This window comes from Garra rufa, chromosome 2 (genome assembly GCF_049309525.1).
Source record: "Garra rufa chromosome 2, GarRuf1.0, whole genome shotgun sequence".
Lineage (NCBI taxonomy): Eukaryota > Metazoa > Chordata > Actinopteri > Cypriniformes > Cyprinidae > Garra > Garra rufa.
This window is the reverse complement of record NC_133362.1, coordinates 16953451-16981114: the sequence shown is the minus strand read 5'-3', so window position 1 is coordinate 16981114 and position 27664 is coordinate 16953451. Positions and strand designations below refer to the sequence as shown.

At 35.2% G+C, this 27664-nt stretch overlaps 1 protein-coding gene and 1 non-coding gene across 2 annotated transcripts in view; one reads left to right on the top strand and one right to left on the bottom strand.

The window, feature by feature from the left end:
• Positions 1-21442, bottom strand: part of sptlc3 (serine palmitoyltransferase, long chain base subunit 3) — a 57063-nt gene extending 35621 nt beyond the window's left edge. The window contains exon 1 of the mRNA XM_073834602.1: positions 21202-21442. Within this exon, the coding sequence (XP_073690703.1) occupies positions 21202-21442 (241 nt within the window). The remainder of the gene's footprint in view (positions 1-21201) is intronic.
• Positions 21443-21480: 38 nt separating this feature from the next.
• Positions 21481-21581, top strand: LOC141327456 (U6atac minor spliceosomal RNA). The gene has a single exon (XR_012354749.1). It is a non-coding gene; the product is annotated as a U6atac minor spliceosomal RNA (small nuclear RNA).
• Positions 21582-27664: the final 6083 nt, after the last annotated feature.

The following is a 27664-nucleotide window of genomic DNA, read 5'->3' as shown; positions in this document are numbered from 1 at the left end:
CTGGCAGCAGCCTGCAGCTGTCTGAACCAATGCTGGACCAACCGTTGAACTGTCACTGCTAATTAACCACAGCTCCACTCTGTCTTGCTCTCTTTCTCTCCTCACTAAACCCTGAACCGTCCCCTCTGTCCACCTCTATACCTCATTTCTTCACATCCAATGAGCTTCCCAATCCTCTGCCAGATACTTCCTGCTAAGGGAGCTGTGCTAGCCTAGATCTGTCAAGCATCATTAGCTTTATTAATATTAACACTCATTATTTATCTCATATTTGTATGGCAGGTGTGTCTTTGCATCCTCCCTAAAGACTCCTAATGACTTAGCAGGCTTAAAATAAATGCTGTATGAGAGGCCTTACAACAGTTTTATTACTTTTGATATCATCTCATTCGGTATTTAAGGGTGGTATTTATTATTTATTTGTATTATTTTGGCTGCAGACGGTAGGTGAACGCCCTTTGCCAAGCTAATTTCAATAAGTAACTGCCTTGCTCGCGTCCTACCCTAGTAAAATGATACTGATAAATCATTTTGATTTTAAATTGACATACAATATAGAACATACAATATACCAACCTGAAACAATTTCTTCGACGATATTTAAATCAAGCCATGTCCCAATCGCGTCCATGTTTTCAGTCGGTTGTTTACAAACACAATTCACGACGCTGGATTTGAGAACGAATCACTCTTTTGAATCTGTTCTTTTCCGCAACTCTCTAAACTCTCGGAATCGGTTCGCGATTCACTATGTGAGTTTTTATTAATGAGCCTAGTGCAGTGGCAAAAATGATAACAAATCCTTGTCGGACAATGGAATGGAGAACATTTTCGCTTACACTCTTTCAGCAACCAAGAAGCGCTTCCTGTCGGTTGTATAAAAGAATCAGAACTACCGATGCCCGATTCGAGAACAAATGAGTCATTTGCGGTTAGCATCGCTTCGCGATTTAGCATGTGAGTACGAGTTTGTTTGAATCAGCTTGTTGAAGCAATGTCTCCTTTGGTGCAATTGTTGAACTATGCGGTGCTTTATTTAATGGTTTAATTGTTTGCTTTACGACACAGTTTACCTACAAGCAAAAAGATCTGCGAAAACACCTGGACGTGCAACTTACGACGACTCTGTATTGCAGGTAAGGACACTTTCCAGCTAGTAGTAGTAGTGATGTGACATTTGACATCGAAGCTTCGAAGCTTGTATCAAAAAAGCGAAACATCTCACAGTGAAGCACTGTACCGGAGCTTGATTCGTTTTGTCCATAACCACGTGACCTGTGACGTCCGAAGCTTCGTTTTCACGCACAACCACGTGACTGCTTCATATTCTGATTCAAATAACGTGAACCCCTTGTGCAAGTATCAAGTGTCATACACTTTTTGTCAAGAATAAATCATAATACGAATAAATGTGTACATGTGTAGTTTTGTGCATATCCATGTTGTAGTTATCCTTGCTTCACAAGCACTTCTAATTAATACTAATATTAGTCAAAATTATTCTTAATTTACTTTGGACATATATGCCTACATGAACCATGCTTATACTTGTATCATTTTATTAAAATGTTTATTTACAGATCAATTCGAGTAAAATTACTGTTTTTCTGACACAGCACAAATTGATGTGTTTGATGAAACTGTTAAAAATCGCTTTAAGATCTGTGACGCGAAAGCAACTTTTTCCACCTTTGTCCACAAGATGTCATTAGTGTGCAACATGTTGAAAAGCTTCGAGTAACGAACCTTTTTATGATACAGTTGATGGGAAAGCCTCGGTGCTTCGAAAAGCTTCATTTTCCCATCACTAAGTAGTAGGCCTATCAAAACACTAGCAGTAGGCTTATGTATGTAATCGTACCGAGATGTACCTTGAAGTACCATGTAAATACCGCGGTAAATGGGATGATGCAGTATCATTGTATAATTAAAAGAATTATGTATTTTAAAGTACTGTGGCATTTCTATCTGATACCGTTACTGTACCACGCTACTGCTACCCAGTGTACTACTTTAACTTAGGTTTAATGTACAGTAGGCCTACATAAGTCTTTCAGAGATGCTTTGTAGCATAGTTACCGAACGAAACTATATTTAGCTGATTATTGCTGCTGAAAATGGTCAGTTATTGTCATGTTGTGGGCTGTATTAATCAGTCGAACCAGGAAAAAACATTTGGAGTTCTATGGACCAGTGTTGGGGAAAGTTACTTTTTAAAGTAATGCATTACAGTATTGAATTACTCCCTAAAAAAGTAACTAATTACGTTACTTGTTACTTTTTATGGAAAGTAATGCGTTATGTTACTTTAGCGTTACTTTTTTAAAATCTGGGCGGGGCTTGCTTGTTTGTTTTTTAATATAAAAAGTTCTATTTTTGGCAAATGTAAAAGCCTTTTCACACCAAAAGCCTCAGGCTTAGAGAAAAGTAAATTCACATCTGTACAGTAGACCGCAAAAGAAAAACTGTCAACTCTTCAGCAATATAAAAAAAGGAAAACAAATGTTAGATTATCTTGAGTCATTTTTGCTTATTAGTATGGATGAATTGGATCATCGTAGGTCAGCAGCAAAGACGTTGGTTAATAAAATTGGATTAAATACATATTTGTATTATTTAACATTTAATTATTACAGGTGTGCGTTGACTTTCACTGTTTTTATTCATTTTGAGGAATACTGTATCCGTTTTTTTAGTGAGTGAGATTATTTTTTTGCATGTTCACATTTATTCTAGAACTAAAGTACCATCTTACTCACAATTTCTCTCAATATGGGGACAGTAACTGGTGTTACTTATTTGAAAAAGTAACTCAGATATTTTCTTGTCAATTAAAAAGTAATGCTTTACTAGTTACTTGGAAAAAGTAATTAAATTACGTAGCTTGCTTTACTTGTAATGCGTTACCCCCAACACTGCTATAGATTGTGAAAAGTTACAAATCAAGAAGAAGAGTGGAAAAAAAAACTGAGGAGCAAAAGGCATTTGTGGTCGGCCAAACTGAACCAGGATTTTCAGGGCAAGAATCTTGACAACATTTGTGTTTGTTCTTATAATTTCCGGTCAGGTAGGTGAAATATTAGGCTAATATCTTTATACTTCTTGTATGTATCTTTACCAACTATTAGCTTTAGTTTCCTGCTTTCTAAGTCCTAAGGCATAAATTAGCAGAACAATGTATTTAGTAGGCCTAGTACATTAACCGTGCAATCCATGCTGTTGTCTACATCCGAGTATCTCCAATATGGCTGTGCTTCCAGGAAACTGGCCAAATTAAGTGCAAACCCTCTATTATGTATTAGTGTTAGTTGCATTATCTACATAACGTGATTGTAAAATAGTGCAGAATCTTAAATCTTAAATATTTCACTTTTTCTCTCCAAATCCTTGAACATGCCTCTTATTTCCACATCTATATTGGATACAGTGTGGATTTACAATGTGGTTTCACACTTTTGGACTGCTCTGCACTGTAGGTAACTTAGAATACAACGTTCTTTATTTCTCCAGATGCGTTTTGATAGAATCTTTGTGATGTTTTAACAAGAATACCCGCTGAGCCACATGTCTGCCCCCTAACCAAACCCTTCCCGGCAGTATTTTTTTTTTTTAAAGTAAGGTGACATGTCGAGTAAAGATAAAAGAAGAAGATTATCACTTTTACGCTTCAGGAAACCTTGCTGTTTAGAACTCTCCTGACCTCATTTAACAAGACTACATGTCTGGGTGTGTTTGTGTTTGAGGTAGATTCTTATTTTGCTAATGACTATGCAAATGAAGTTCAGAAGGCAGTACATCTGCACCTAGAAGAAAAGATGAAAAAAATCTATTCTTAATGGAAAAGAGTGAGAGAGTTAATCCAGCATTGCTTCATTTTAAATGGTTTGTGTACAAAGCCTCTTCCTAAAAAGGTTCATAGCAAATGAAGACATGCCTTTTATTCCTTTTGATCTAGAATGAGAATGTTTTCTATTCTGTGCAGTCGTATTGTGAGTCATGTGTTTCCATCCAGATTTTCTAGCGCATTGTTTGTATTTCTTAGTGGCGATGGTAAAATTGAGATGAAAGGCCTTGGAAAGGTGAGCTCACCTGCTGCAAAAGAGTTTTTCCTCCACCTAGTGGTCAAATCAAAGAAGTAAGTAAGGCACTGTTCAAAAGAATAAAAGAAATCATGGAAATGAAAGTACATTTTTTAATCAATAGGATTTGTAATACAGAATATTTCAAGAGCTGCACTTAATCAGATAATGAAATGAACATTTATGATAGTATGGATAAAGAAATTGAATATGTGACTTGAAATGAATGGCATAATGTAATTTTGTTTATCTTTTTACCATCCGCTTTATTCGTTGTAGGCAATGCTTCGTCTCTGTCGTGTCTCCCTCTTGATGTTTATGGGTGATGTCCTTGCTGCTCTGTCCTAGGAGGGGCCAGAGTTAATGCAGTGCTATATTTGTGTTGACCCTCAGGGGCCATTAAATCACATAATTTCTTCATCAGCTGGGTCTGACCTGATTTTCTAGACGGCCTCCTCAAGCAATGTGGGGGAACAAATTAAATGGTACTGAAATGTAGATACATTTGTATAATAGTGCATTTCATTTTGCATTTCATCTTTCCGCCCTGCAGAGAAAGAAAATGCTATAGAGCTTGACTTTAACTAGTAATTTGGTGGATAATGAATCTCCTACAGTACATAGTATTTTTGAATGTCTCTGTGTGTGCTAGCACAGGTTGGATTAAAGGAATTGTTCACCCCAAGATGAAAATTTGCTAACAATTTACTTACTTTTACTGGAACCGATTTGGAGAAATTTAGTATTAGATCACTTGCTCACTACTGGATCCTCGGCAATGAATGGGTTCCGTCAGAATTGAAGTTCAGAGAGCTAGATAAAAACATCACGATAATACACATGACTCCAGTTGATCATTTAACATCTTGTGAGGTGAAAAGCTGTGTGTTTTTAAGAAACAAATCCATTAAAGCGTTTAACCTTAAACTGTTGCTTTAGGCCAAAGTACTTAGGCCATAATCTATAATAATAAATTCTTCATTTAATGAAAAAGTCCACCCTCTGTTGCCTTCTCATATCAAAATCCACCAACATACACTACCAAGTCAAAAGTTGTTGTTGTTTTTTTTTTTTTTTGGAGAAGTATCTTCTGCTCACCAAGCCTGCATTTATTTAATCTGAAGTACAGAAAAAACAGTACTTTTTGAAATATTTTTGCTATTTAAAATAATTGCTTTATATTTGAATATGTTTTAAAATGTAATTTATTCCTGTGATCAAATCAAAAATTTCAGCATCATTACTCCACTCTTCAGTGTCCTTTAGAAATCATTCTAATATTCTGATTTGCTGCTCAGGTTTCTTTGATGAATAGAAAGTTCAGAAGAACATCATTTATCTGAAATAGAAATCTTTTGTAACATTATCCACTATACTATTAAAAAGCTTGGAGTCAGTATAATTTATTTATTTTTTCAGGGGGAAATAAATTATAGAAGTTAATACTTTAATTTAGAAAGGATGCTTTAATTTGATTAAAAGTGATGATAAAGACATTTATAATGTTACAAAAGATTTCTGTTTCAGGTAAATGCTGTTCTTTTGAACTTTCTATTCATCAAAGAAACCTGAAAAAAATCTACTCGGTTGTTTTCAACTTAATAATAAATGTCAGAATATTAGAATGATTTCTGAAGGATCATGTGACTGGATTAATGATGCTAAAAATTCAGCTTTGAAATCTCAGGAATAAATTAAAAATTTAAATATATTTAAATAGAAAACAGTTTATATAGTAAAAATATTTCAGAATTGTACTGTTTTTGCTGTACTTTGGATCAAATAAATGCAAAAAGTCTCACTGTTCAGAAACTTTTGACCGGTAGTGTATTTGTATAGAACTTTTTTGCTTTTGAACAATGCTTGTTCTGTGCATATTTCTCTCCAGATTCTGATAAGACAACTTTTTCACCGGGGAAAGCATTTTAGTATTTTGTAGTTTAGCTGGAGTGGAATATCAATGGTTTGAAATTTAAAAAAAAAAAACATCTTGAAAATTTGTTTTATTACAGACATGCAACTTTTTACTTCCTAAGATAGTAATTGATGGACTGGAGTTCTTTGTGTCGATTACTTGTGGATTATTGTAATGTTTTTTACAGCTGTTTGGACTCTCATTCTGACGGCACCCATTCACTGCAGAGGATCCTTTGATGAGCAAGTGATGTAATGTAAATTTCACCAAATCTGTTTCGATGAAGGAACAAACTTATCTACATTTTGGGTGACCTGAGAGTGAGTGCTTTCTAATAAAATTTTCATTTTTGGATGAACAATTCCTTTAAATTGCACACTAATGTGTGTTGGTGTAAATCCTTTCTTACAAATTAAACACAAATAACATTGCAAGTTATCTTTTCCTAAAATCTTTCTCTTACAACCACACAGTTTATTTTCTAAAAGAACATAGTGGTTGAATTTTTGTGTTTGTCTTGTTCAGTCCCAGACTAAATTTGACTGAAAAGCAACATTTGTGAAACTTTATTGGTGACACCATGGTATAGTTCTAAAAAAAACGGGCTTTGACTAGATAATTAAAATACGTTGAATTTAGGTCGCAAGTAAATAGGTGTGTAGTATAGGACGCAATCCCTGAGGTGTTGTGAAGTGTGCGGTAAGGTCATGACTGTTTATCCAACCTTGAATTGGACAGGTGAGCTCCAGGGGGTGGCTGTGGCCACGTAACATTCCTCAGAGCTGTCAGTGCAGGTGAGGGAGGGGTGGTTAAGAAAGCACCCTCTGTCTGTCAGAGAGAGAAAAACAGATGGTAAGAGAAGAGAGGTGTTGTAAGCTAGTGGTGGGTCATGACCCAAATTGGGTCATAGGTCTGTGTTGATTGCAGGAACAAAGCAATGGTAAATGCAAACAATACCATTCAAGTAATTAAATTGTGCATACACTCAAAATAAAGGTGCTTCATGATCCCATAGAAAAACCTTGTTTTGTCTAAATGGTTCCATAAAGAACCTTTAACATCTGAAATATTCTTTGTTGTGAAAGAAGGTTCTTCAGATTATAAAAAGGTAAGAAAGAGATGGTTCTTTAAAGAACCTTTGACTGAATGGTTCTTTGTGGAACCAAAAATGGTTCCTCTATGGCATTGCTGTGAAGAACCTTTTAACCCTTGTGCGTTCAAAAAAAAAAAAAAGTTACACATGGGTGCAAAATGGACAAAAATGTCCATGTCCAAAAACTGTCATAAAAATATGATTTATTAATATTTTTTCCACTTTTACTGATGTCGATTTTTTTTTTTTAACCATCATCTGTTCTGTCCATAGATACCAAACATTCATTGATTTTCAGAATTTTTTCTGATTTTTCTTTGCTTTTTGCATTTTTTCTTTGCTTATTAGATTCTTGGGTGTGTCAGTGAAGAACAACAACATTAATTTTGAGGCATTTATATGTTTATGTAGTGTTATATTATTGTTGTTTTTTTTATGTATATGACAAATTTGAAAATATGGCCCAATCTAGTAAAAAATTAGCCTGGCTAACGCCAGACCACGTTATGACTTCGTCATGATTCGTGGTCTGGGAACCACATGTTCATTTTCTCGTATTTGAGGCGTGGTTTACGAATGCCCAGAGCCGTTTATTGGGTGCTACGAATGTCTATCAAATGCGCCTGTGCGTAGCTCATAGCCAATCGTTTCAATCATACCGGATGACGTATACAGAGCGATGGTTTAACGCCAAAAGTTGCTCTTTTTTCAAAATAAACTTGCATTCTAAACTACTTTGAACACTATCTAAGGGGCCGTTCACATGTCGCGTCTTTTGCGCGCTAAAGTTCGTTATTTCAAATGTAGACGCGCGGTATGCGCGCGCATAATGGAAGCGATGCGGTTGCGACGCGCTCGCGTTTTCCATGCGCAAGCTACAGAGCGGTTTGGAAAGGAGAAAGCGACGCGCCTAGCGTTTTCCACGCGTTTTTAGGCGCGACATGTGAACGGCTGCATCGAATGATAACTTGCTGCCATGCTGGATCCATAGTTATAAACAAACTGCTTCGGTGAGTCGCGACGCATAGAAGGCGTCATCATCTTGCTGCTCCCTCCCCGTTCTGTGATTGGTTCCCTATCTGAGGTGAAAATTTGGTCCATGGTTTCCATGCTACCTTCCAGCGTGAATAAAATCGCGCTGCGCGGAAGGCAGCATGGGGACACCCAGGCTAGTAAAAAATGGTAAAAATGTCAAATTTGAAGCCTTGCCCATAGAATGAATGCCTATTAGCAATATTGCATCATTTTATAGATTGGATTCAAATGGCCCTGGGTTAAAAAATTGCAGTTTTAATGGGTTTCAGTGTGGACATTTTTATCCTTAAGGTCCTGAGTGTGACTATTTTTTGCACGGTAAAATAGATTTTTTTTTTTTTAAGGAAATGATGGTGAAATATTAATTTCAATAAAAATAAACACCTGAGCCAAAATTTATGCAGTTGGCATTAACACAGGCAAAACTAACAAAACTGAAATGGACAAAAATGTCCATAAGGTTGCACAAGGGTTAAAGCACCTTTATTTTTAAGAGTGTAGTTAGGAATTCAAATGAAATAGTTGTTATTAAAATTGAAATATACAAATTGTAAACGGAATTGGAAAAAATGGCTGTTTGTTGGTATTTTGGCATCTGTTGCTTGGTAGAATCTACTCAATTTAGTAGTGATGCATGATATATTGGTACCTAATGGTTATATTAGATAACCCTTTAATGGCCTATATTAAAGTTTCCTTTTTTTAATTAAAATTTTAATTAATTATTTTTTTTTGTATTGTAATTTCCCTCATTGTTTATTGGTTTACATTTGCTATTATATTTTGTTCACTTGAAGTGATAATTTATGATAATTTAATAACACTAAGTAATAAGTAAAAGTAAGCTTACTTGAAACTAATTATCAATTTCTATACTGTACATTGTTAACCTAATTAGTTCTGACTACAGAATTGTACATTATTAGCTGCTGAGAATGTGAAATCGAAACTATTGTAGGTATAACATTTCAAACATTTCATAACCAGCTGACAACTGCTGTGAGCGATGGTTCAAAGAAAGAACTCAAATAGCGAAGGCAGCTTGCTGTAGTCTTATGATTAGAGTAGGAGAAAGAAAGATGGAGAAGGAAGAATTCTCAGAGCAGAATGATAGAAAATGTGGAACAAATGAAATAACGAGAGTGGAAGTGAATAGAGGGCTTATCGTCTCACAGGTCTTTACATGGTCAGAGGGTCAGAAAAGTCTTTTAGCCGCTGTTTCCTTCCCTGCAGCTCTAATTAAGATCTCCGAAGCACATGACTCAATTATGATGAAGCAGGCGTTTATTATTGAGGGGAAAAAAAAACCTGACTTGACTAATGAAAGTTTCAGGCAATATCCTGAGGCGCTTCCTTTCACCGTTTCTCTCGCTGCCTAGTTTTGTTCTTTCTCTCTCATATCTTATTGCTTTCTTGCTGTCAGTCAGACAGCATCTTCTCCGCCCCTCTCTTCCTTTGCATTGCTGTTTTATCTCCTCCAACCTGCTTCTGCAGCCTCAGCCTCAGTTTGACTAAATGGTGAGGAACGTCTGTGTTAAGGCAGCTATGCTTTGATGCTTGTGTCTGTTACTGTATAGATAAAAATAGTTCGAAGTTTTCAGTCCGTACCCCAGATTATGAAAGCCAGTGAAGCTGTACATAATCAGAATGGCTGTGGTTTGCTTCTGTCTGTTTTCCCAATGTGATTTCATTAGTACATTAGCACTACTACTTTTTGTATAGACACTCAATACCAATACCAACGTATAGATCTAATGTAGAATAGAAACTGCATTATATATGTACAACTTTAAGATGAACAGATCTTTATAAATCATCAGCTTAGAATCCACCATGCTTAAAGTTTGCATTTCAGTATTTCATTTATAGATACTGTAAATGTGCTATTTAAAAGGTCTTTATTGAACAAAGTTTTATTTTACCAATAAGTCATTTAGTAGAGTCACAAAAACATGACTTTTATTTTTTTATGATTTAATCTAAAATAGTAATTTTTTTATTGGTTATACAGTCAAACCATTATTCAGACACCAGATAATTTTTGATATTTTTACTAGTGGGTGCAGGACACTATAGTTCATTTAAGTAAGTGAGGATAGCAAAATAAAGTAAACTGTGACATGTACCCAAAAAAATCTTCATACAGTGCACTTCCAGTAAAATGTATACAAATTAGGGACCAAAATTTGATTTAACACTTTGACCTAACCATGTTTTGTCACATGCCATTCTATGAAATTTATCTGACATTTATCAAAATGAATTTGTTCAAGAACTTTTGAGTTCTTGTCATTTTATTACCATTTTCTTAACTATAGTGAATAAACTGATAATGTGAGAAATGTTGAAGGTGTCTGAATAAATTTGTGCTTGACTGTAATTTATTTGTGATTATCAACATGAGTTTGTTTTGACACAGATTAACTCTTGAGTTGTCATATTTTATTATTATTTTCTAAACTATAGCAAATCAACTGAGAAATGTTGAAGTTGTCTAAATAAACGTGGCCTTGACTGTGGGCCATAACTTTTAGATCTCTAGTAGTAGGGCCCTATGAAATCTGTTTTATATATTCTCAATCAGTTTTTTCAGTTTGAATTTTTCTGGATTCCATTTAATTTTTTTAGACTGTTTTAATAGTTAAATTTAAAATATTAATCAAAAGCATTTAACAGCAATTTTTTTTATTGATTTTTTTATTATTTTAATTTTAATTTTTAACAAATTCTGTTTTTTCCATTTTTTTCATTGGTTCCATTTTAATTTTAACATTAATGGTTTTTATTATTATTATTATTATTATTATTAATGCTTGAATTTTTTTTTCTCTAATTAGCCGATTTGCCGATCTACATATTTTTTGGTAAATAAATTCTGGTAGAATTTTTTTTCCAGATATTTAATTATTATTAGTACTAGTAGTAGTACTATTTTTATGCCTATATTAAGTAATATATTTCTATAACTGTTTCTTTAAGTTAATACTTTAAGTTATTTTTATGAGTTGTAAATATATTATATTTGTATATTATATGACAGTAGTTTTTCTCACAAGAAAAATAGTAAAATGCTCATTAAGTGACTCACGAACCAGTTCTAGAGATTGTTTATGTGTTCATGTACTCGTATATTGAGGCGGCAGAGGCTAAAAATACCGCGGGCGTTACACATGCTTCAGCATGTGTACTGTAGTAAACAAAACTGCCATTAATATTTACAGACACTAGCCCATATCACGTTTTGATTTAAGTGTACTGACATACTTTAGATGTATTCATCCAAAATTTGCCAAATTCCGTGACATTACATGTTATACAATCAGTGTTGGGTAAGTTACTTTAAAAAAGTAATTAATTACTAATTACTAATTACTTCATCAATGATGTATTTAAAATACTTATCTAATTACTGTGTCTAAAAAGTAACTTAAATACTCAATAAGTAATTTAACTAAATACTTCTTAAAATCCCTATAAACCTTGAGTGGACAAAAAATAGAAATTAAACTCTTTAAATAATAGATAATTAAATAAAACATGAGTCAAACATTAAATAGTTTAGCATTTTAGCTTTTTTAATAATCTATATTACATTCTATGAAAACATTCTATAATAATAAACTTTTTTGTAAGAAATGTAACCTTCTTTCGGTAAGAAACACAATTCCAGAATAACAAAAAATATATATTATTCTTAAGAAACTTAAGAAAAGTTAAACATGACATGTATCAACCTGTAAACGTGAAACTTAATTTAAAACAATGAGTTCAATAAATGTTTTACTTTATTTAAACAAATCTAAAATGTTATTTAGAATTTCAAGGAGCTTTTATAATACTATCCAATATTTTAATATTTAAAACATTTGACCATTTTTGTAATCATGTCATGTGTTTCCACAAAGTGAACTGTAACCTTGCTCATTCAGACACTTTTCTGCGCTACCGAAGTAAAATCAAGTTTTGCCTGTTTAGCAGGAGTTGCCGCAGTTTTATCCGTCGAATATGAAGGATCACACAGAAGTGTTCGTCTATGCTGCCGTGTCAGGTGCTTGAGTACTCGTGCTATTGACAGCGCAGCGGCCGATAGTTTTTTCTCCCCAGGACATAGCTTACATATTACTGTAATGTTCTTGTCTGCTTGTTTCAGAAAACTGAAGTAATGGGCATATTTCCATTTCGCAAAACAGCCACTCGCTTCAGCCGAGTCCAACATCCTCTTTAAGAATACCATAGGAGTATGCAGCAAACTTGCGCGAAATCACGTGCACCTGCGCTTCAACGATTTTAAAGCGGCAGAGTTTACTTTCACATTTAGAAGATTAATTAATCAAATTAAATAATGATATTCAGCGAGTTTAATTATTTTACAGTGTAACGCAAGTACATTAAACGTAACTGTAATTAAAATACTTAAAAATGAACAGTAATCAGTTACTCTACTTTTTCAGTGGAAAAGTATTTTAATTACAGTAACGCGTTACTTAGTAACGCGTTACACCCAACACTGTATACAATAAATTTTTATGACTGAATTCTTTGATTCTGTCTGCGATTTCTGCATCAGGAAATTATAAGGCTTTAAAACTGAATGTTTTTTTTGTTACATTTCAGAAGCATTCCTGTTGTGCATATGTACAATGTGTACCAAAGCGTAGAAACATATATTTGTAGACAAAGAGATGTGCTTTTGTTATTTTGAGGGACACCATTTGCAGTCCTATCTCACTTTTGCTGACTTGGGCAAGATGAGACATGAACAAAGGGGAAAAACAACCACTGACTCCTATAAGTGTAAGATGGGATAGAATAGTGGAACAACTTTTGTTGAGTGTGAAGATAGCTGGTAGCAAAATGTGCAGCTGAACTTGACTTTATGTACTCTGGACTTGATTGTTCTTTTAAAATCTAATTTTGTTTTATGCTGATTTGTTCAGCTTCATTCCTTGTCATGTCTGACCCGAGTTTACCACAGCATATCTCTTCTCCATCAGTATTTTTTTGGCAGGTCCACTCGCACTTTCTCCGAATTTCTTTTTACTTAAAACAGAACCTATTCATCTTGACTGCCTGCTTGCTTCATGGCCTGTATCACACAACATCTTTGGGGTCTAGTGAGTGATGCTGAGCTCTGATGCCCCTTTCTGTAGTCCATCCAAGGCTGCAGCCATCTATAAACTATTGGGATTGGAAGACTGCCCTTCTCCGGAACAACACTCCTGTGATGGTGCCTGCCATCAGGTTATTGATGCATGGACTCCAGGAAACTCACCTCAATGTCTGGTAGTAATGTATTACTGTTGGCAGGCAGAGTGTACACATGGCTTTCAGGAGATAGATGGCTGTTTGCAGAGGCCAATGGGGCTGTAGACAGGATGGATCAGTGCTTCAGTCTGCCGGGAAGGTGTCTTAAAGAGAGATGGGGAAAATGCAATAGAGAAATAGCAGGCTTAGGTGCTGGACGGTCAGAAGTGTGACAGGAGTCTTCTGGGGAGAGAAGGAGATGATTTTGCTGAAATAAGTATATGAAGGTCATGCGCAGTGCTGGAAACAAACTTCTCTTTTTTAAAGGGATAAAATTCCCCTGTTCGAACCGATTTTCAAGGGTGTTTTTTTAACGGTTAAATTCTTTTTCAATGACTGTGCTCACAAAGACTGCATTTATTTAATCAGTGAATACTGTAATATTTTAAAATATACACTGTCGCTCAAAAGTTTGGGATCAGTAAGATTTTTAATGTTTTTTAAAGAATTCTTATATGCTTATCAATTTACTTAATCAAAAATACAGAAAAAATGTCATATTGTGCAGTTTAAAATAATGGTGTTCTATATTATATAATATAATTAATATATTTAATAAATATATTAATAAAATTAATATAATTAATTTGTGTGATGCAAAGCTGAATTTTTATCAGCCATTACTTCAGTTTTCAGTGTCGCATGATTCTTAAAAAATCATTCTATAATGCTAAATAATTACTGTTATATAAGTAAGGGATATAAGACTTAGCTATCCCTTTTTATCAATTTAACTCATTTTGGTGAATAAAGTTAAGTTCTTTCAAGAAAAAGGAAACATGTATTGACCCCAAACTTTTAGGTGGTAGTTTATATTGTTGTAAAAAATTTCTATTTTAAATAAACACTGTTCTTTTACAATTTTTATTTGTTAAAGAATCCTGAAAAAAAAAAAATCACAGATTCCAAGAAAATATTAGGCAGCACAACTGTTTTCAACATTAATAAAAAATCAGAATATTAGAATGATTTCCAAAGGATCATGTGACACTGAAGCCTGGAGTCATGATGCTGAATACAGCTTTGTATCACAGGAATAAATGACATTTTAAAATATATTCACATGGAAAACGGTTATTTTAAATTGTTTTAAAATATTTTTAAAATCTTTGAGCCGCAGTGCATTATAAAAGTATATAGTATATATTACAAAATGTAATTTATTCCTGAGATTCCAAAGCTGAATTTTTAGCACCCCTTGCTCCAGTCTTCAGTGCCACATTATCCTTCAGAAATCATTCTAATATCAATTTTTTTTTATATATATTCTAATATATGCATTAGGTAATTGCAGCTTTTTTTCTCTCAGAATTGCATGATACAAACTCACAATTCTGATTTTTTTTTGTAGAATTGTGCGATAAACTCACAATTGCGAGTAACAAAGTCAGAATTTTGAGATATAAACAGGTAATTTAGATATTTTTTTTCTCAGAAATTGCATGATATAAACTCGCAATTATAAGTTATAATGTATAATCGAGAGAAATAAAGTGAAAATTGCAACTAGCGAAATTGTGAGTTTATATCTTGCAGTTCTGACTTTTTTTCTCAGAATTGTGAGCTATAAACTCGCAATTGTGAGTTATATAGTCCAGTTCTGAGGGGGAAAATTTTTTTTTCTCATAATTGTGAGTTTATATATACAGTTCTAACTCTATAATTTGCAGTTGCGTGTTTATATCATGCAGTTCTGAGGAAAAAAGTCAGAATTGAGTCAGAATATAAACTCTCAATTGTGACTTCCCTCAGAATTGCAATCTCACAATTCTGACTTTAAATCTTGCAATTGTGAGTTTATATCACGCAATTCTGAGAAAAAAGTCAGAATTGAGTCAGAGAACTCTCAACTGTGATTTTTTTTCTCAGAATTGTGAGTTTATATCCTGCAATTCTGAGGAAATGGCAAGAAAAAAGTCACAGTTATTTATTTATTTTCAGTGGCAGAATAGGGCTTCCATAAAATTGTGATTATTAATGAGCAAAATGAAAACTCATTAATGGGGAATCTGTTGGCTTTGAAAAATGCACATTAATGACAAAGAAAGACATGAAAAGGATTCAGTTGAAAACAAATCACCAGGAAGAATCAGATAATGTCGTCCCACACCTCATCTTTTCACAAATCCCTTTGGAAGCAAAGATGTTTACTGAAAGCCAGGCCTCATTTGCATATCTTGTCATTTATCATCTCAACAAAGAGGTGTCAAAGAACATCACATCAACCCTTTCTAACAATTTCATCAGCGAAATATAGCCTTCAGAAGTGTCTGTCTTTAACGTGGTGTAATATTGAATCAGAATGTAAGACATCGATGTCTCAGCGGCTCTGTTTCGCCATCATGTTATTCCAACAACTGTGTTTGTGCACTAGTTTAAAAATATAGATAAAAAAAAGCCATGGATTAAGCGTTACCTGTGAGACCTGTCCTTGATGTAGAAGAATATCTGTCTCCAATCCAGAAACATATTCCCTTGCTTTCAACTGAACATTTGCATCCAAATTCCAGTATCTATTTCTCAGAAAAAGCATGGTTTCTGTCATAAATATTTTGGAGTTAATGGAAATCCTTTTAAAGCACATGCAGGCAGAACCACACAGAAACATTTTCTGACCAAGATTTGATTACCGTTGACAAATTCCAGAGCACACGTTTAAAAAAAAATTGAACAGCCCATTCTGTTCCTCTGAAACCATCATAAAACCATCATGAGAGTCATCCAACTAGAAAACGAAAACAATGCAGAGAAGACAGGAAATCTCACAAATGTCAAAAAGATGGACAGAGAAGGCTGAATTCATTGAGCATGTCAGCGGGCCAGCAAATGTTCTTTTGATTGTTGCTGTAAAAATCTGTTGTGCAGCTTATTCTTGCCAAGAACTGCCAACTTAGACAGAAAATGTCTGTCTTTTTGACATAAACTAACCAGAGTTTGTTTGCTGTTAAATGCAAACAGTCAAGCCTGAAATTATTCATACCCCTGGCAAATTCTGACTTAAAGTTACTTTTTATTCAACCAGCAGTTTTTTTTTTTTTTTTGATTAGAAATGACACAAACGTCTCCCAGAAGAAGATAATACGATGTACAAGAGGCATCATTGTGGAAAAAAATATTATTTATTTAAATTATTTACATTTGAACAATAAGTAGCATGTCCAAAATTATTCATGCCCTTCTAAATAATCAATAGAAAAGCTATTATTGGCTATTACAGCAATCAAACGCTTCCTATAATTGCTGACCAGCTTTTTGTCTGTCTCAACTGGTATTTTTACCCAATCATTTTTAGCGATGAGCTCCAACTCTTTCAGGTTGACGGGTCTCCTTGCCATCACCCTGATCTTAGGCTCCCTCCACAGATTCTCAATTTGATTTAAGTCAGAACTTTGGCTGGGCCACTGCAAAATGTTAATGTTTTTGTCTGCTAACCATTTCTTCACCAATTTTGCTCTGTGTTTTGGGTCATTGTCGTGCTGAAATGTCCTCTGGTGCCCAAGGCCAAGTTTCTCTGCAGACTGCCTGATGTTGTTGTTGAGAATTTTGATGTATTGCTCCTTTTTCATGGTACCGTTTGCCGTGATTAGGTTCCCTGGTCCACCGACTGAAAAACACCCCCAAAACATTTGGTTCCCACCACCATGTTTGACAGTGGGGATGGTGTTCTTAGGGTTGAAGGCTTCTCTTTTTTTACGCCAAATGAAGGCTACACCATTGTGGCCAAACAATTCAATTTGTGTTTCATCTGACCATAAAACAGAAGACCAGAAGTCGTCTTCTTTTTCCAGATGAGCATTTGCAAAGGCCAAGCGGACTTTTGTGTGCCTTATCTGGAGAAGTGGTGTCCTCCTTGGTCTGCGTCCGTGGAACCCATCGGTGTGCAGTGTCTGTTGGACTGTCTGCCTTGAGATGTTGCCACCAGCAGAGCCCAGATTCATCAGGATGGCCTTGGTGGTGACTATTGGATTATTTTTTACCTCTCTCACTATCCTCCTGGCCAGCACAGTTGCCACTTTTGGCTTCTGAACACGTCCTCTGAGATTTTTGCACGGTGTGGAACGTCTTGTATTTTTTAATAATACTTTTCACTGTAGCCACTGGAACTTCAAAACATTTAGATATGGTCTTATAGGCCTTTCCTGACTTGTGAGCAGCCACAATGCGCAGCCGCAGGTCCTCAGTGAGCTCCTTTGTCTTAGCCATGACTGTCCACAAACCAACAGCAGAGAGCTCCTGTTTTTCACCTGTTGAGTTGATTAAAACAGCTGTTCCCAATGAATCAAGGTAATTAATTGTGATTTTACATTCTTAACGTGTTCTTCCTTGTCTTCCACAAAAGAAAGAAAGTCAAATGACATGGGTGAGTAGATGATGACAGAATTTTTATTTTTGTGTGAACTGTCCCTTTAAGATCCATGCATATAATAAATGCAAGACTAATCATGCACCTTAACATAACCAGCTGAGTGGGAGCAGGTGATACACTGAGATTTTCATGGCAGAGATGAGTTATTTGCCTTGATTTAGAGCAGCCGGGTCTGGGGACCTTTGAGAAATCCACATAGCCTTTTTAACATGAAATACATGCTTGAATGGTAAATCCATATATAAGATACTGCATAGGTCTTGTGGTTTTGTGTAAAAGTTTTTTGACAAGGAAAAAAATGTATTTCATCATCCAAGTCTATAGTTGTGATCAATCGCAGTAGTTCATATTTATTCGAGCTTTATCCATGCGGAACACTGCCGGTCCAAAGGAAGTGCCAGTAAGTGACCCTGAAGAGCCCGATCTCATTTAATCTTTGTCCTAGAGTGCATCTGGACAAGCAGACTCACCTTCAGAGCAGTGTTTCATGTGGCGTCAGTTCCACAGAGACCCGCACAGAGCAATCAATGCAGGAAAAGCTCTCAGAACTGAGGGAAGTTAATGGCCCTGCCTTGTTCTGCATCAGATATGATCAATATAACAAATGAGTACAGTTAAGACTTTTCACCATATCAGACGCTCATAGAAGATAAGCACTTTGTTTAAGCTGTTTAAACATTGATGTGATTGGTTTTGTGAAGGGTTTGTTTTAGTCTTAAAGGAATCGTTCACCTCCAAATGAAAAATTCATCATTCACTCACCTTTATGTCAGTCCAAACCTGAATTGAGTTTCTTCTACAGATCCAGAAGGAGAACTTTAGAAAAATCTCTGCTGTGTTGCTTTCCATATAGTGAACAAGAATGGGAATATTTTACTTTTATACTTTATAAAAGTAGTTAAAAGGATAGTTCACCCAAAAATGAAAATTCTGTGATTAATTACCCACCCTCAAACCCATAAAACCTTCATTTATTCTTGCACCACAAATGTAGATATTTTTATGAAATCCAAGGCTTGAGTCGTGCTACTCTTAGGACCATATAAAATCTGTTTAATTTTCTATTTGTTTTCCATTTTAAATTTTTCTAGACTCTGTTTTAATGGTTAAATAAAAAAAAAAAAAAAAAAAAAAAAAACATGTCTAATTAATTGAAATCATTAAACTTAAACAGTTAAACAGCTATTTATTAAAAGTTTAATAAAAACATTTTTTAAGGCCCTATGAAATACGTTTTATTTATTTATTTTTTCTCAAATTCATTTTTTTAACCAAATGTTGTTTTCCATTCATTTTCTAGATTCCACTTGAATGGTTTCATTAAATTTGAATAATCAAAGCGTCTCTTAGTTGATTTTGTAAAAAACTAACTTTTATTTAGATGGGTTGCTTGTGAAGATCTTCTCTAAGATCCTTGCTTGTATATGATATGACGATAGTTTCTCTCAAAGGAAACAGTAAAATGCTCATTCCATTTTTTCCATTTAGAATTATTCTGGATTCTATTTTTTTTCCATTTTAATTTTTCTAGACTCTGGTTTAATGGTTAAATGGTTAAAAAAATGCAAAAAGCATGTCTAATCAATTGAAATCGTTAAACTTACACAATTTAACAGCAATTTATTACAAGTTTAACAAAAAAAATGAAGGCCCTATGAAATACATCTTATTTTTTTTTTCTCAAATTCATATTTTTTAACCAAATTTTGTGTTTTCCATTAATTTTCTAGATTCCTTTTTAATTGTTTCATTAAATTTTAAAGGGGTCATCGGGTGCAAAACTAACTTTTACATGTTGTTTGCACAATAATGTGTGTTTACAATGATAAAAATCCACCCAGTGGTATTTTTTAAACTTTTAAACTTTAAAAGTAATATCCCCTTTTTAAAATCAGTTAATTCTTAGCTTCTTGTCATTGTGACAAAATACATTTGATTGACATGAGCGCCTTACCTTAGACCTGCCCTCACCGAGCTGAAACAGTCCGAATACAATTGGCATTGTGTGACTCAGGTTCAGAGGAAGACTCAAATTAAGAGATTGAGGTGTTCTGTTCTTGGATGTAATGATGAACACAGCAGTAGTCATTTACTACCGACATCTGAGCCGTTGAAGACGCAGAGGTTTAACGTTACTTTCGTTTTTAAATGGAAAGCGCCAATCCCGATCTACATAAGCATCTATCTTCGTGCAAATCGTTGCTGATGCAGCTTTACCCACAGCAGAAGTGAGTATAAGGGTTTTTTTATGCTTCTTTGCAAATGGCCTTTCTTAATAATGTGCTTGTTGGCAAGTTTAGCTGATAAACGCGGCTAAATGCAGCTAAACACAGCTAAATGTGGTAAACATAAAGTAAACATAATCCCAGAGAGGGGCGGGGCGAGCAGAGCTCGTGGCATTTAAAGGGGCCATGTCTTAAAATGAACTGAAATTTTGCAGAGCTGATTTTGACAAGGTAAAAGGGTGTTTTTTTGCACTACTATTGAGAATTTTTGAATCAAAGTATAATAGAGACTTTTCATTAAGACCCTAAAGAATCATATGAACTTGTGGAAAATGGGCATCCGATGACTCCTTTAATAATCAAAAGCATCTCTAATTAGTTGATTCTATAAAAACCAAACTTTTATTTTGATGGGTTGCTTGTGAAGCTCTTCCCTAAGTTTCTGTTTGTATATGATATGATGATAGTTTCTCAAAGAAAACAGTAAAATGCTCATAAATTGACTCTCAGAGCAGCTCTACACAGAGACGCAAAAATGCAGGATTCATTTAAACAGTCTTTTTGCAACTTATTTTTCACATATTCTATTCCATATCACATTTTGTTTTAAGTGTACTGACCTACTTTTTATTCATCCAAAATTTGGCAATTTCCGTGACATTCTGCGTTATACGGTAAATTCCATTTTTATGACTGGATTTTGCATCGCAGTAATGACAAGGCTCTATACTCTCATGAAGATGCATCAAACACTGACAAGGAAGAGAAGAAATTGTAGAATAAAGTCATTATTTTTGTTTTCTTTGCGTACAAGAAGTATTCTTGTAGCTTCATAAAATTACGGTTGAACCACTGAAGTTACATGGACTATTTTAACGATGTCCTTACTACCTTTCTAGACCTTGAACATGGTAGTTGAGTTGCTTTTCTATGCAGGGTCATCAATTTTTATTTTGTCTTCCAAAGATGAACTAATGTCTTGGAATGACATGAGGGTGAGTAATTAATAACAGAATTTTTTATTTATTTATTTATTTTTTTTGGCTGAACTAACCCTTTAAACTAAAGATTTATAGTTTTGTGTCAAGGAAAGTTAAAATAATAGTTTCAGCGAGATCAACGTTTTCGAACAGCAGACAAAGTGCTAAAAGCCCAAGTGCAAAAGCTTGTTTGTGATGCACTACATGAATTCACTGATGGAAAGGCAGCTTGTGATGGATAACAAGGCGGTTCAGACACAGGGGACAGAACTGGGATCAGTTTGGACAGATCATCAGAGGTGAGATGTGTGGAGAGATGGGTGACACTCTCAAAGCCTGGGGTTACTGGATTGAGCGACAGGATTGTGTCACCTCCCCCAGCACATAACGAACTCTCGCCTTCTAATTGGCATGAAGTGTCAGAGAAGTTGACCGTCACCGCCATCATTTTCATTTCGAATCAGATGCTCCATCAACACCCTGGTGTTGTTTGAAAGGAAAGAAGGTTAGTGCTCCCCTTTGACAAGGATGGAAGAGGTTCAAGTGACCTTCACACGCATTGCAGCCTACTCTCACCATGTTTTGGGTGGTTAGGTGGTAAAAGCTCAGGGCTGGCAGCCAAAGGGTTTCATTTGTGGGACCATTGTGGTGGTTTATATTGGCCCATGATGGATATTTATTGGGCTGTCACAATTCTTTGATTGCATTTTGCCAATGTCTAGAAACCGGCATAATACCGGAATAGGCGTATTCCACGTACATTAATCCTTGAAATGCATAATTAGACTGTTTTCTAAGGCTGCATGATATATTTATCCCATTTTTAAATCATAATAAAACATTGTGATTTCACAAACAATAATATTAAGTTAAATATGCAATGCAGCAGGTTTAATACAGTATATGTGCTTTAATTATTAACATGCGTATAGGCTATGTGAGGTTAGAAATCAGAGCTCCATTTGCAGTAAATGCTGCTCCACACAAACAATTATCATTTACATGCATGGAGCGTCTCAAACTCCATCTCTGCATATTGCTGAGTTTTTTTTTTATATAGTATTTGGATGACTTAAGTTGATTTGTAGCATTTTAAACAGAGATTCTGAACTTTTTTGACTAAGTCCTCACTGTCCAACACAATATTCAAATATTCATATACACTAAGATAGTTTGGTATTTCTCCTTTATTTATGAAAAGGCCCCTTTTTAACTTATATATTGAATTAAACTCAAATCATATTTTGATTCCAGTAGTTATTTTCCTTATGAAGTTTTCTTCAATAAAAACAATAGCTGTTTATGGAAAGTAAGAAATATGATTTCAGTTTCTTTTTTTTTCTTTTTTCTTTTTTTTACATTTACATTACATTTCTTTTAAATTAGAATTAGATCATTTTAAAAACAGTAACAATTTATTAATTTGAAAAATCATGTCACCCGGCCTCCAGGTTGAGAATCACTAATTAAAAGTGAGTTTTATTTTGAATTTATTTAGACAAATTAGAATTTTTAATATCAGCTCCAATTATTTTACACTAAATACAACTAAAAACACCACATGATTGGAATCAGCAGTTTGAAATTATTAAAGGCACAATATGTAAGTTTTTACCGCACCAAAATAAAAATTCTTAGCTGAAACTGAACAAAATTAAACACTGGCGTCGAGGGCCAAACACCGTTTTTTCACCATTCACCATTCACCATTCACCATTTTCACCGTTATCACCATTGCATTAATTGAATAGCCAGAATGTGCAAAGAAAAAAAAATCAATTACAAAACAACAAATTAAAAATATTTAAAGGACAATTTCAGTTATTATGCATTAACCAACAATAACCACCTCTTTCTGTTCTCATCGGCATGCGATGCAGTACTAAACAGTCTCTCGCTGTCGGTGCTTATGATTTTTGATCTTTCTTGGACAGTTGTAAATGCTTCCACACTGTCGAGATGTTTGCTGCATTAGTGTGCACCTCTATTTGATTGCGTCACGTCATTGTTCGGTATAATTTATTAGTTTTTTTTCCCCGTTTATTCGGATGAACACTGAAAGAGCTTTTTCTTTTGCAATTTTCCGCTAAATAATTTCGTGTGCCAAACATTCAGTGCATCCCTAATATGTATGTAGGAAAAAGCATTGCTGCTTTATTATTGTAGATACATTTGAGTGTGTTAAAAGTTCAGTTATGCTACTCTGTGCGTTCGTTACCTGTCTAATAAAATGCGTAACATATTAAAGTGTCTTTGGGCTTTCCACGTTTTCTACAAAATAAAACCGTAAAATTGAGGGTGTATAACGTCATTGGCAGGCGATGTGATGACACTAGTTAGGGCCCGAGCCCAAAAGGGCGAAGGCCCTATTGTTCTTCTAAGGATTCTTATTTTTAGGGCCCGAGCCCAAAAGGGCGAAGGCCCTATTGTTCTTCTAAGGATTCTTATTTGTTTTTTTTTTATTTTTTTTTTTTATTTTTTTTTTTTTTCAACCGTTGGGGCACTTTTGGGGGCCTTAACATACTCAAAAACTCTTGAAAATTTGCACACACGTCGGAATCTGCCGTCGTCCGGACGCCACAGAGGCTGGGACCCGGGCGTGGTTCAGGGCCTCTACAGCGCCCCCTGGAACACAGTTTGAAAACTTGATGTACTGCGCACACATACTTGCGCGTATTGATATGAAACTCGGTACACATATAGAACTCATCGAGCTGAACAACTTTTGTACTCTATGTCATGGGCTCCACGCAACAGGAAGTGAGATATTTAGGGCTGTTTAAAAAGCACATGCTCTGGAATTTAACGTACTCCTCCCAGGAATTCCATGGGATTGTCACCAAACTCGGTCAGCATGATCTCAAGACATTGGGGACGCTAAATTGCGAGGAGATTTTTGATATCTTGAACGGTTTGGCCGTGGCAAGGCGACAAAGTTATGGCGAGAAATGAGAAACAGGAAGTGTCTAATAACTGTTGCACACATTGCCTGATTCTGATGGAACTTCACCAGTTTGTTCCTTGTATGATGCCGATTCCATAAATGTGACTATTATGAGTCAAAGTTATAGCGCCACCAACTGGCAGCAGGAAACGTGTCATTTTCAAAATGCTTTGAAATCAGCCTCTTAATTTTACTCGATTTTCTTTAAACTTCATCAAAATCATGTCAAAACACGGCCGATAAAGAATATGTAAAGGGGTCGATGATAAATCAAATGCTGTTGCCATGGCAACGTGTCAAACTTTAAAATTACATTCCTGTCTTTTCGAGGCAGATAACATGCTTAGAATTTCATGAAACTCAACACACACATCAATATTAATGATAGTTAGACACTGGCAAAAGGTCATAAATGGGCGTGGAGCAGGCACTCTATAGCGCCATCTTTTGACAAAAGTTGGGGGGTTAGTTTTTCCTACAGTCACCAAACTCTGTACATATATTGTTCTCATCAATCTGGACAACTTTCTAAATCAAACTCATTAGCTAAGACCAACAGAAAGCCGGCTATTTTGATTTGAAGGTGGATTTTTTGAAAAATCAGGTAGTAAACAAATTCACACTACTCCTAAGAACAACCAGCTGTTCACACCAAACTTTTTTAACATGAAGAGAAGATTCTGAAGATGTTAAATTGCGAGCGGATTTTGGATATCTCGAACGGTGTTGACGTGGTGATTTTTTAAAGATATAGTAAAAAACATAACCCTAATTTTTTATATCTTTAAAGTGCAGCATCCAAACTCTTTAAAACTTTTTTCACACAGAGATCTAATCATTCTGAGCAAGTGCTGGAAATATAAATTTTATACAAGCTTCAATGAATTAAAGAAAATTAAAAAAATAACTCAGAAACCTGCTGTCACTCTGGTGAATGTCTCTACAGTATGTGTGTGCGTTCAGTCAGGCACAGAGAAGCTCATTATTGCAGGGGGGAGGGGTGAGAGGCAGAGAGGGTGACAGAGTAGAGAGCCATCCTACAGACCATCTTTGAACAAAAAATGCACATATGTATTTTAATTACATAAATATGTCTGATCTTTGAGAGTCTGATATTTTGAGAAAATATAAAGGGTCACTTTGTCTTTCATTGTTCGTATTTTGCAGTTGTTGTTTTTTATTTATTTTTTACTTAACTGTACCATGAACTTGTCCTATTCAGTCACGTAGCAAAAGATTTAAAAAAAATACAACTTTTTAGCATGATCAATTTATCTTCATTGATAGACAATATTTACATAGTGTTATTTATTGAATATAAAATAATAATAATAAAAAATTATGACAAACTTTGACAACAAAACAAAAGTTACTGTTATCTCTTCAAAACATCTGAAAACCATAATTTTAAGATCAGTTATAAATATATATATATATTACCCCGTTAAAATACTAAACTTGATTTTTAAAGATATTTTGAAAGAATGAAGAGTTTATAGACCACTTTATTGTGTATTGCTGTACACCCACATGAACTGTGTTCATGTTCATGTTAATTCACAGTACATAAACTTTATATGAATACTTTTTTTTAGCTTAATATTAATTAACATTAATAAATGCTATTTATTTATTGGTCATGTTAACTAATATAGTTAATTTTAACAAATGAAACTGGATGGCAACATTTTATATTTTGTGTGTATGTGTCTGTGTGTTGATTTTAAAGTGTAACCCTTTCAATTCTGTAAACTTAAAATCCAAACTAGCAGAGGATTACTGTGAATGCATGTGCCAACTGGGCACCGTCTTCCTTATTGATTCTTAGTTATGTAGCACTTAAGAGTGATGTCTTATAACAGGAGTCACCAGCAAAGCAATATCCACACAAAAATTGTACAGATAGGTAACAATGACATTTAAGCAGAAGTGGTGGATGTAAAGGAAGCAATAATAACATTTTGCTATCATCATGAATCATGTTCTTATCATCATTTGTAGCATACTGGTTCACAGTTGGCATTTATCTGAAGTCCTTGCATTGATTGCATTTAGTTAAATCAACATTATATTTGGTCAGTCTGATCTTGAAGCCTTAGAGATGTTAAATTGTGAAGATCTTGAGTTTTCATTAAAGGGCATGTCCGTGGTGGCCTGACAAAGTTTGATGTTTCTGCATAGACATAGAAGTGGTTATAACTTAGCCTGAAAATGTCTGATCTGCCACAAAATTCACAGGTTTGGTAAGAGTCCTGGCCTGAAGACACCTAAAGACCAATTTTCAGATATTATCATAGCGCCACCTGTTGGCAGCAGGATATCTCATATATTTCACTAACTCAAACATGCCAAGGTCAATCTGCACCAAACTTCATATGTTTGATAATAGTGCTGGCCTGAACACATCTACATGCCAATAATCAGTTATAGGCATTGTGCCACCAGCTGGCAGCGGCAAGTTTGGCACATTTAAGTGACTTTGACATATTTCTCCTACATTTACTGTATTAAAAGCATACTGCCCACCGTTTGCTGTTTTCCTGAAGCCACCGGTCGGCGGTGAGCCCGGGTGCGAGGGCCCGTTCATCGCTGCTCGCAGCTTTAATTATTATTATTATTCTCCAAAATGAATCGCATTTTTGAGGGCTTTGACATACCCGAAAACTCATGAAACTTCGCACACACATCAGACCTGGCGAAAATTTACGTCTGATATGGGTTGCAGAAGTGGGTGTGGCAAAATGGCTCGACAGCGCCACCTTTACACGTTCCGCGGTGTGCGCATTCAGCTGTGATTCACGTACATGCACGAAAATCGATACACACATGTAACACACCAATACCTACAAAAAAGCCTCTTGGAGCAAAATTTGACACCCAACAGGAAGTCGGTTATTTTTAATTTTCTCAGCAAAATTTGTGTCATTTTTGCCATTTTCAGGCCTCGTACTTGAACGAACTCCTCCTAGAGATTTATTCGGATCAACACCAAATTTGCTGAGTCTAATCTAAAGCCCTTTGTGACGGTAAATTGTGAAGATCTAGAGTTTTCATTGGAGGGCGTGTCCGTGGCGGCCTCGCAAATTTCGATGTTTCGCCATGAAAAAGGAAGTTGCTATAACTCAGGCATACAATGTCCGATCTGTCCCAAACTTCACATGTGTGATAACACTCCTGACCTGAAGACATCTACATGCCCATATTCAGTTATGGTCATAGCGCCACCTGCTGGCAACAGGAAGTGTCATGCTGTACTCTACAACAAACTCCTCCTAGAGATTTATACAGATCAACACCAAAATCGGTCAGTCTAATAAAAAGGCTTTAGTGATGTTAAATTGCGAAGATCTTGAGTTTTCGTTGAAGGGCGTGTCCGTAGCGGCCTGACACATTTTGAGGTGTCGCCATGGATATAAAACTTGTTATAACTCAGCCATAAAATGTCCCATTTGCCTCAAACTTCACATGTTCGATAATAGTCCTGGCCTGAACACATCTGAAGGCCAATATTCTATTATAATCACAGCGCCACCTGTTGGCAACAGGAAATGACTTGTATCAAACTCCTCCTAGATATTTAATGATATCAACATTATATTTGGTCAGTCTGATCTAGAGATCTTAGAGATGTTAAATTGTGAAGATCTTGAGTTTTCGTTAAAGGGCGTGTCTGTGGCGGCGTGACAAAGTTTGATGTTTCGCCATGGACATAGAAGTTGTTAT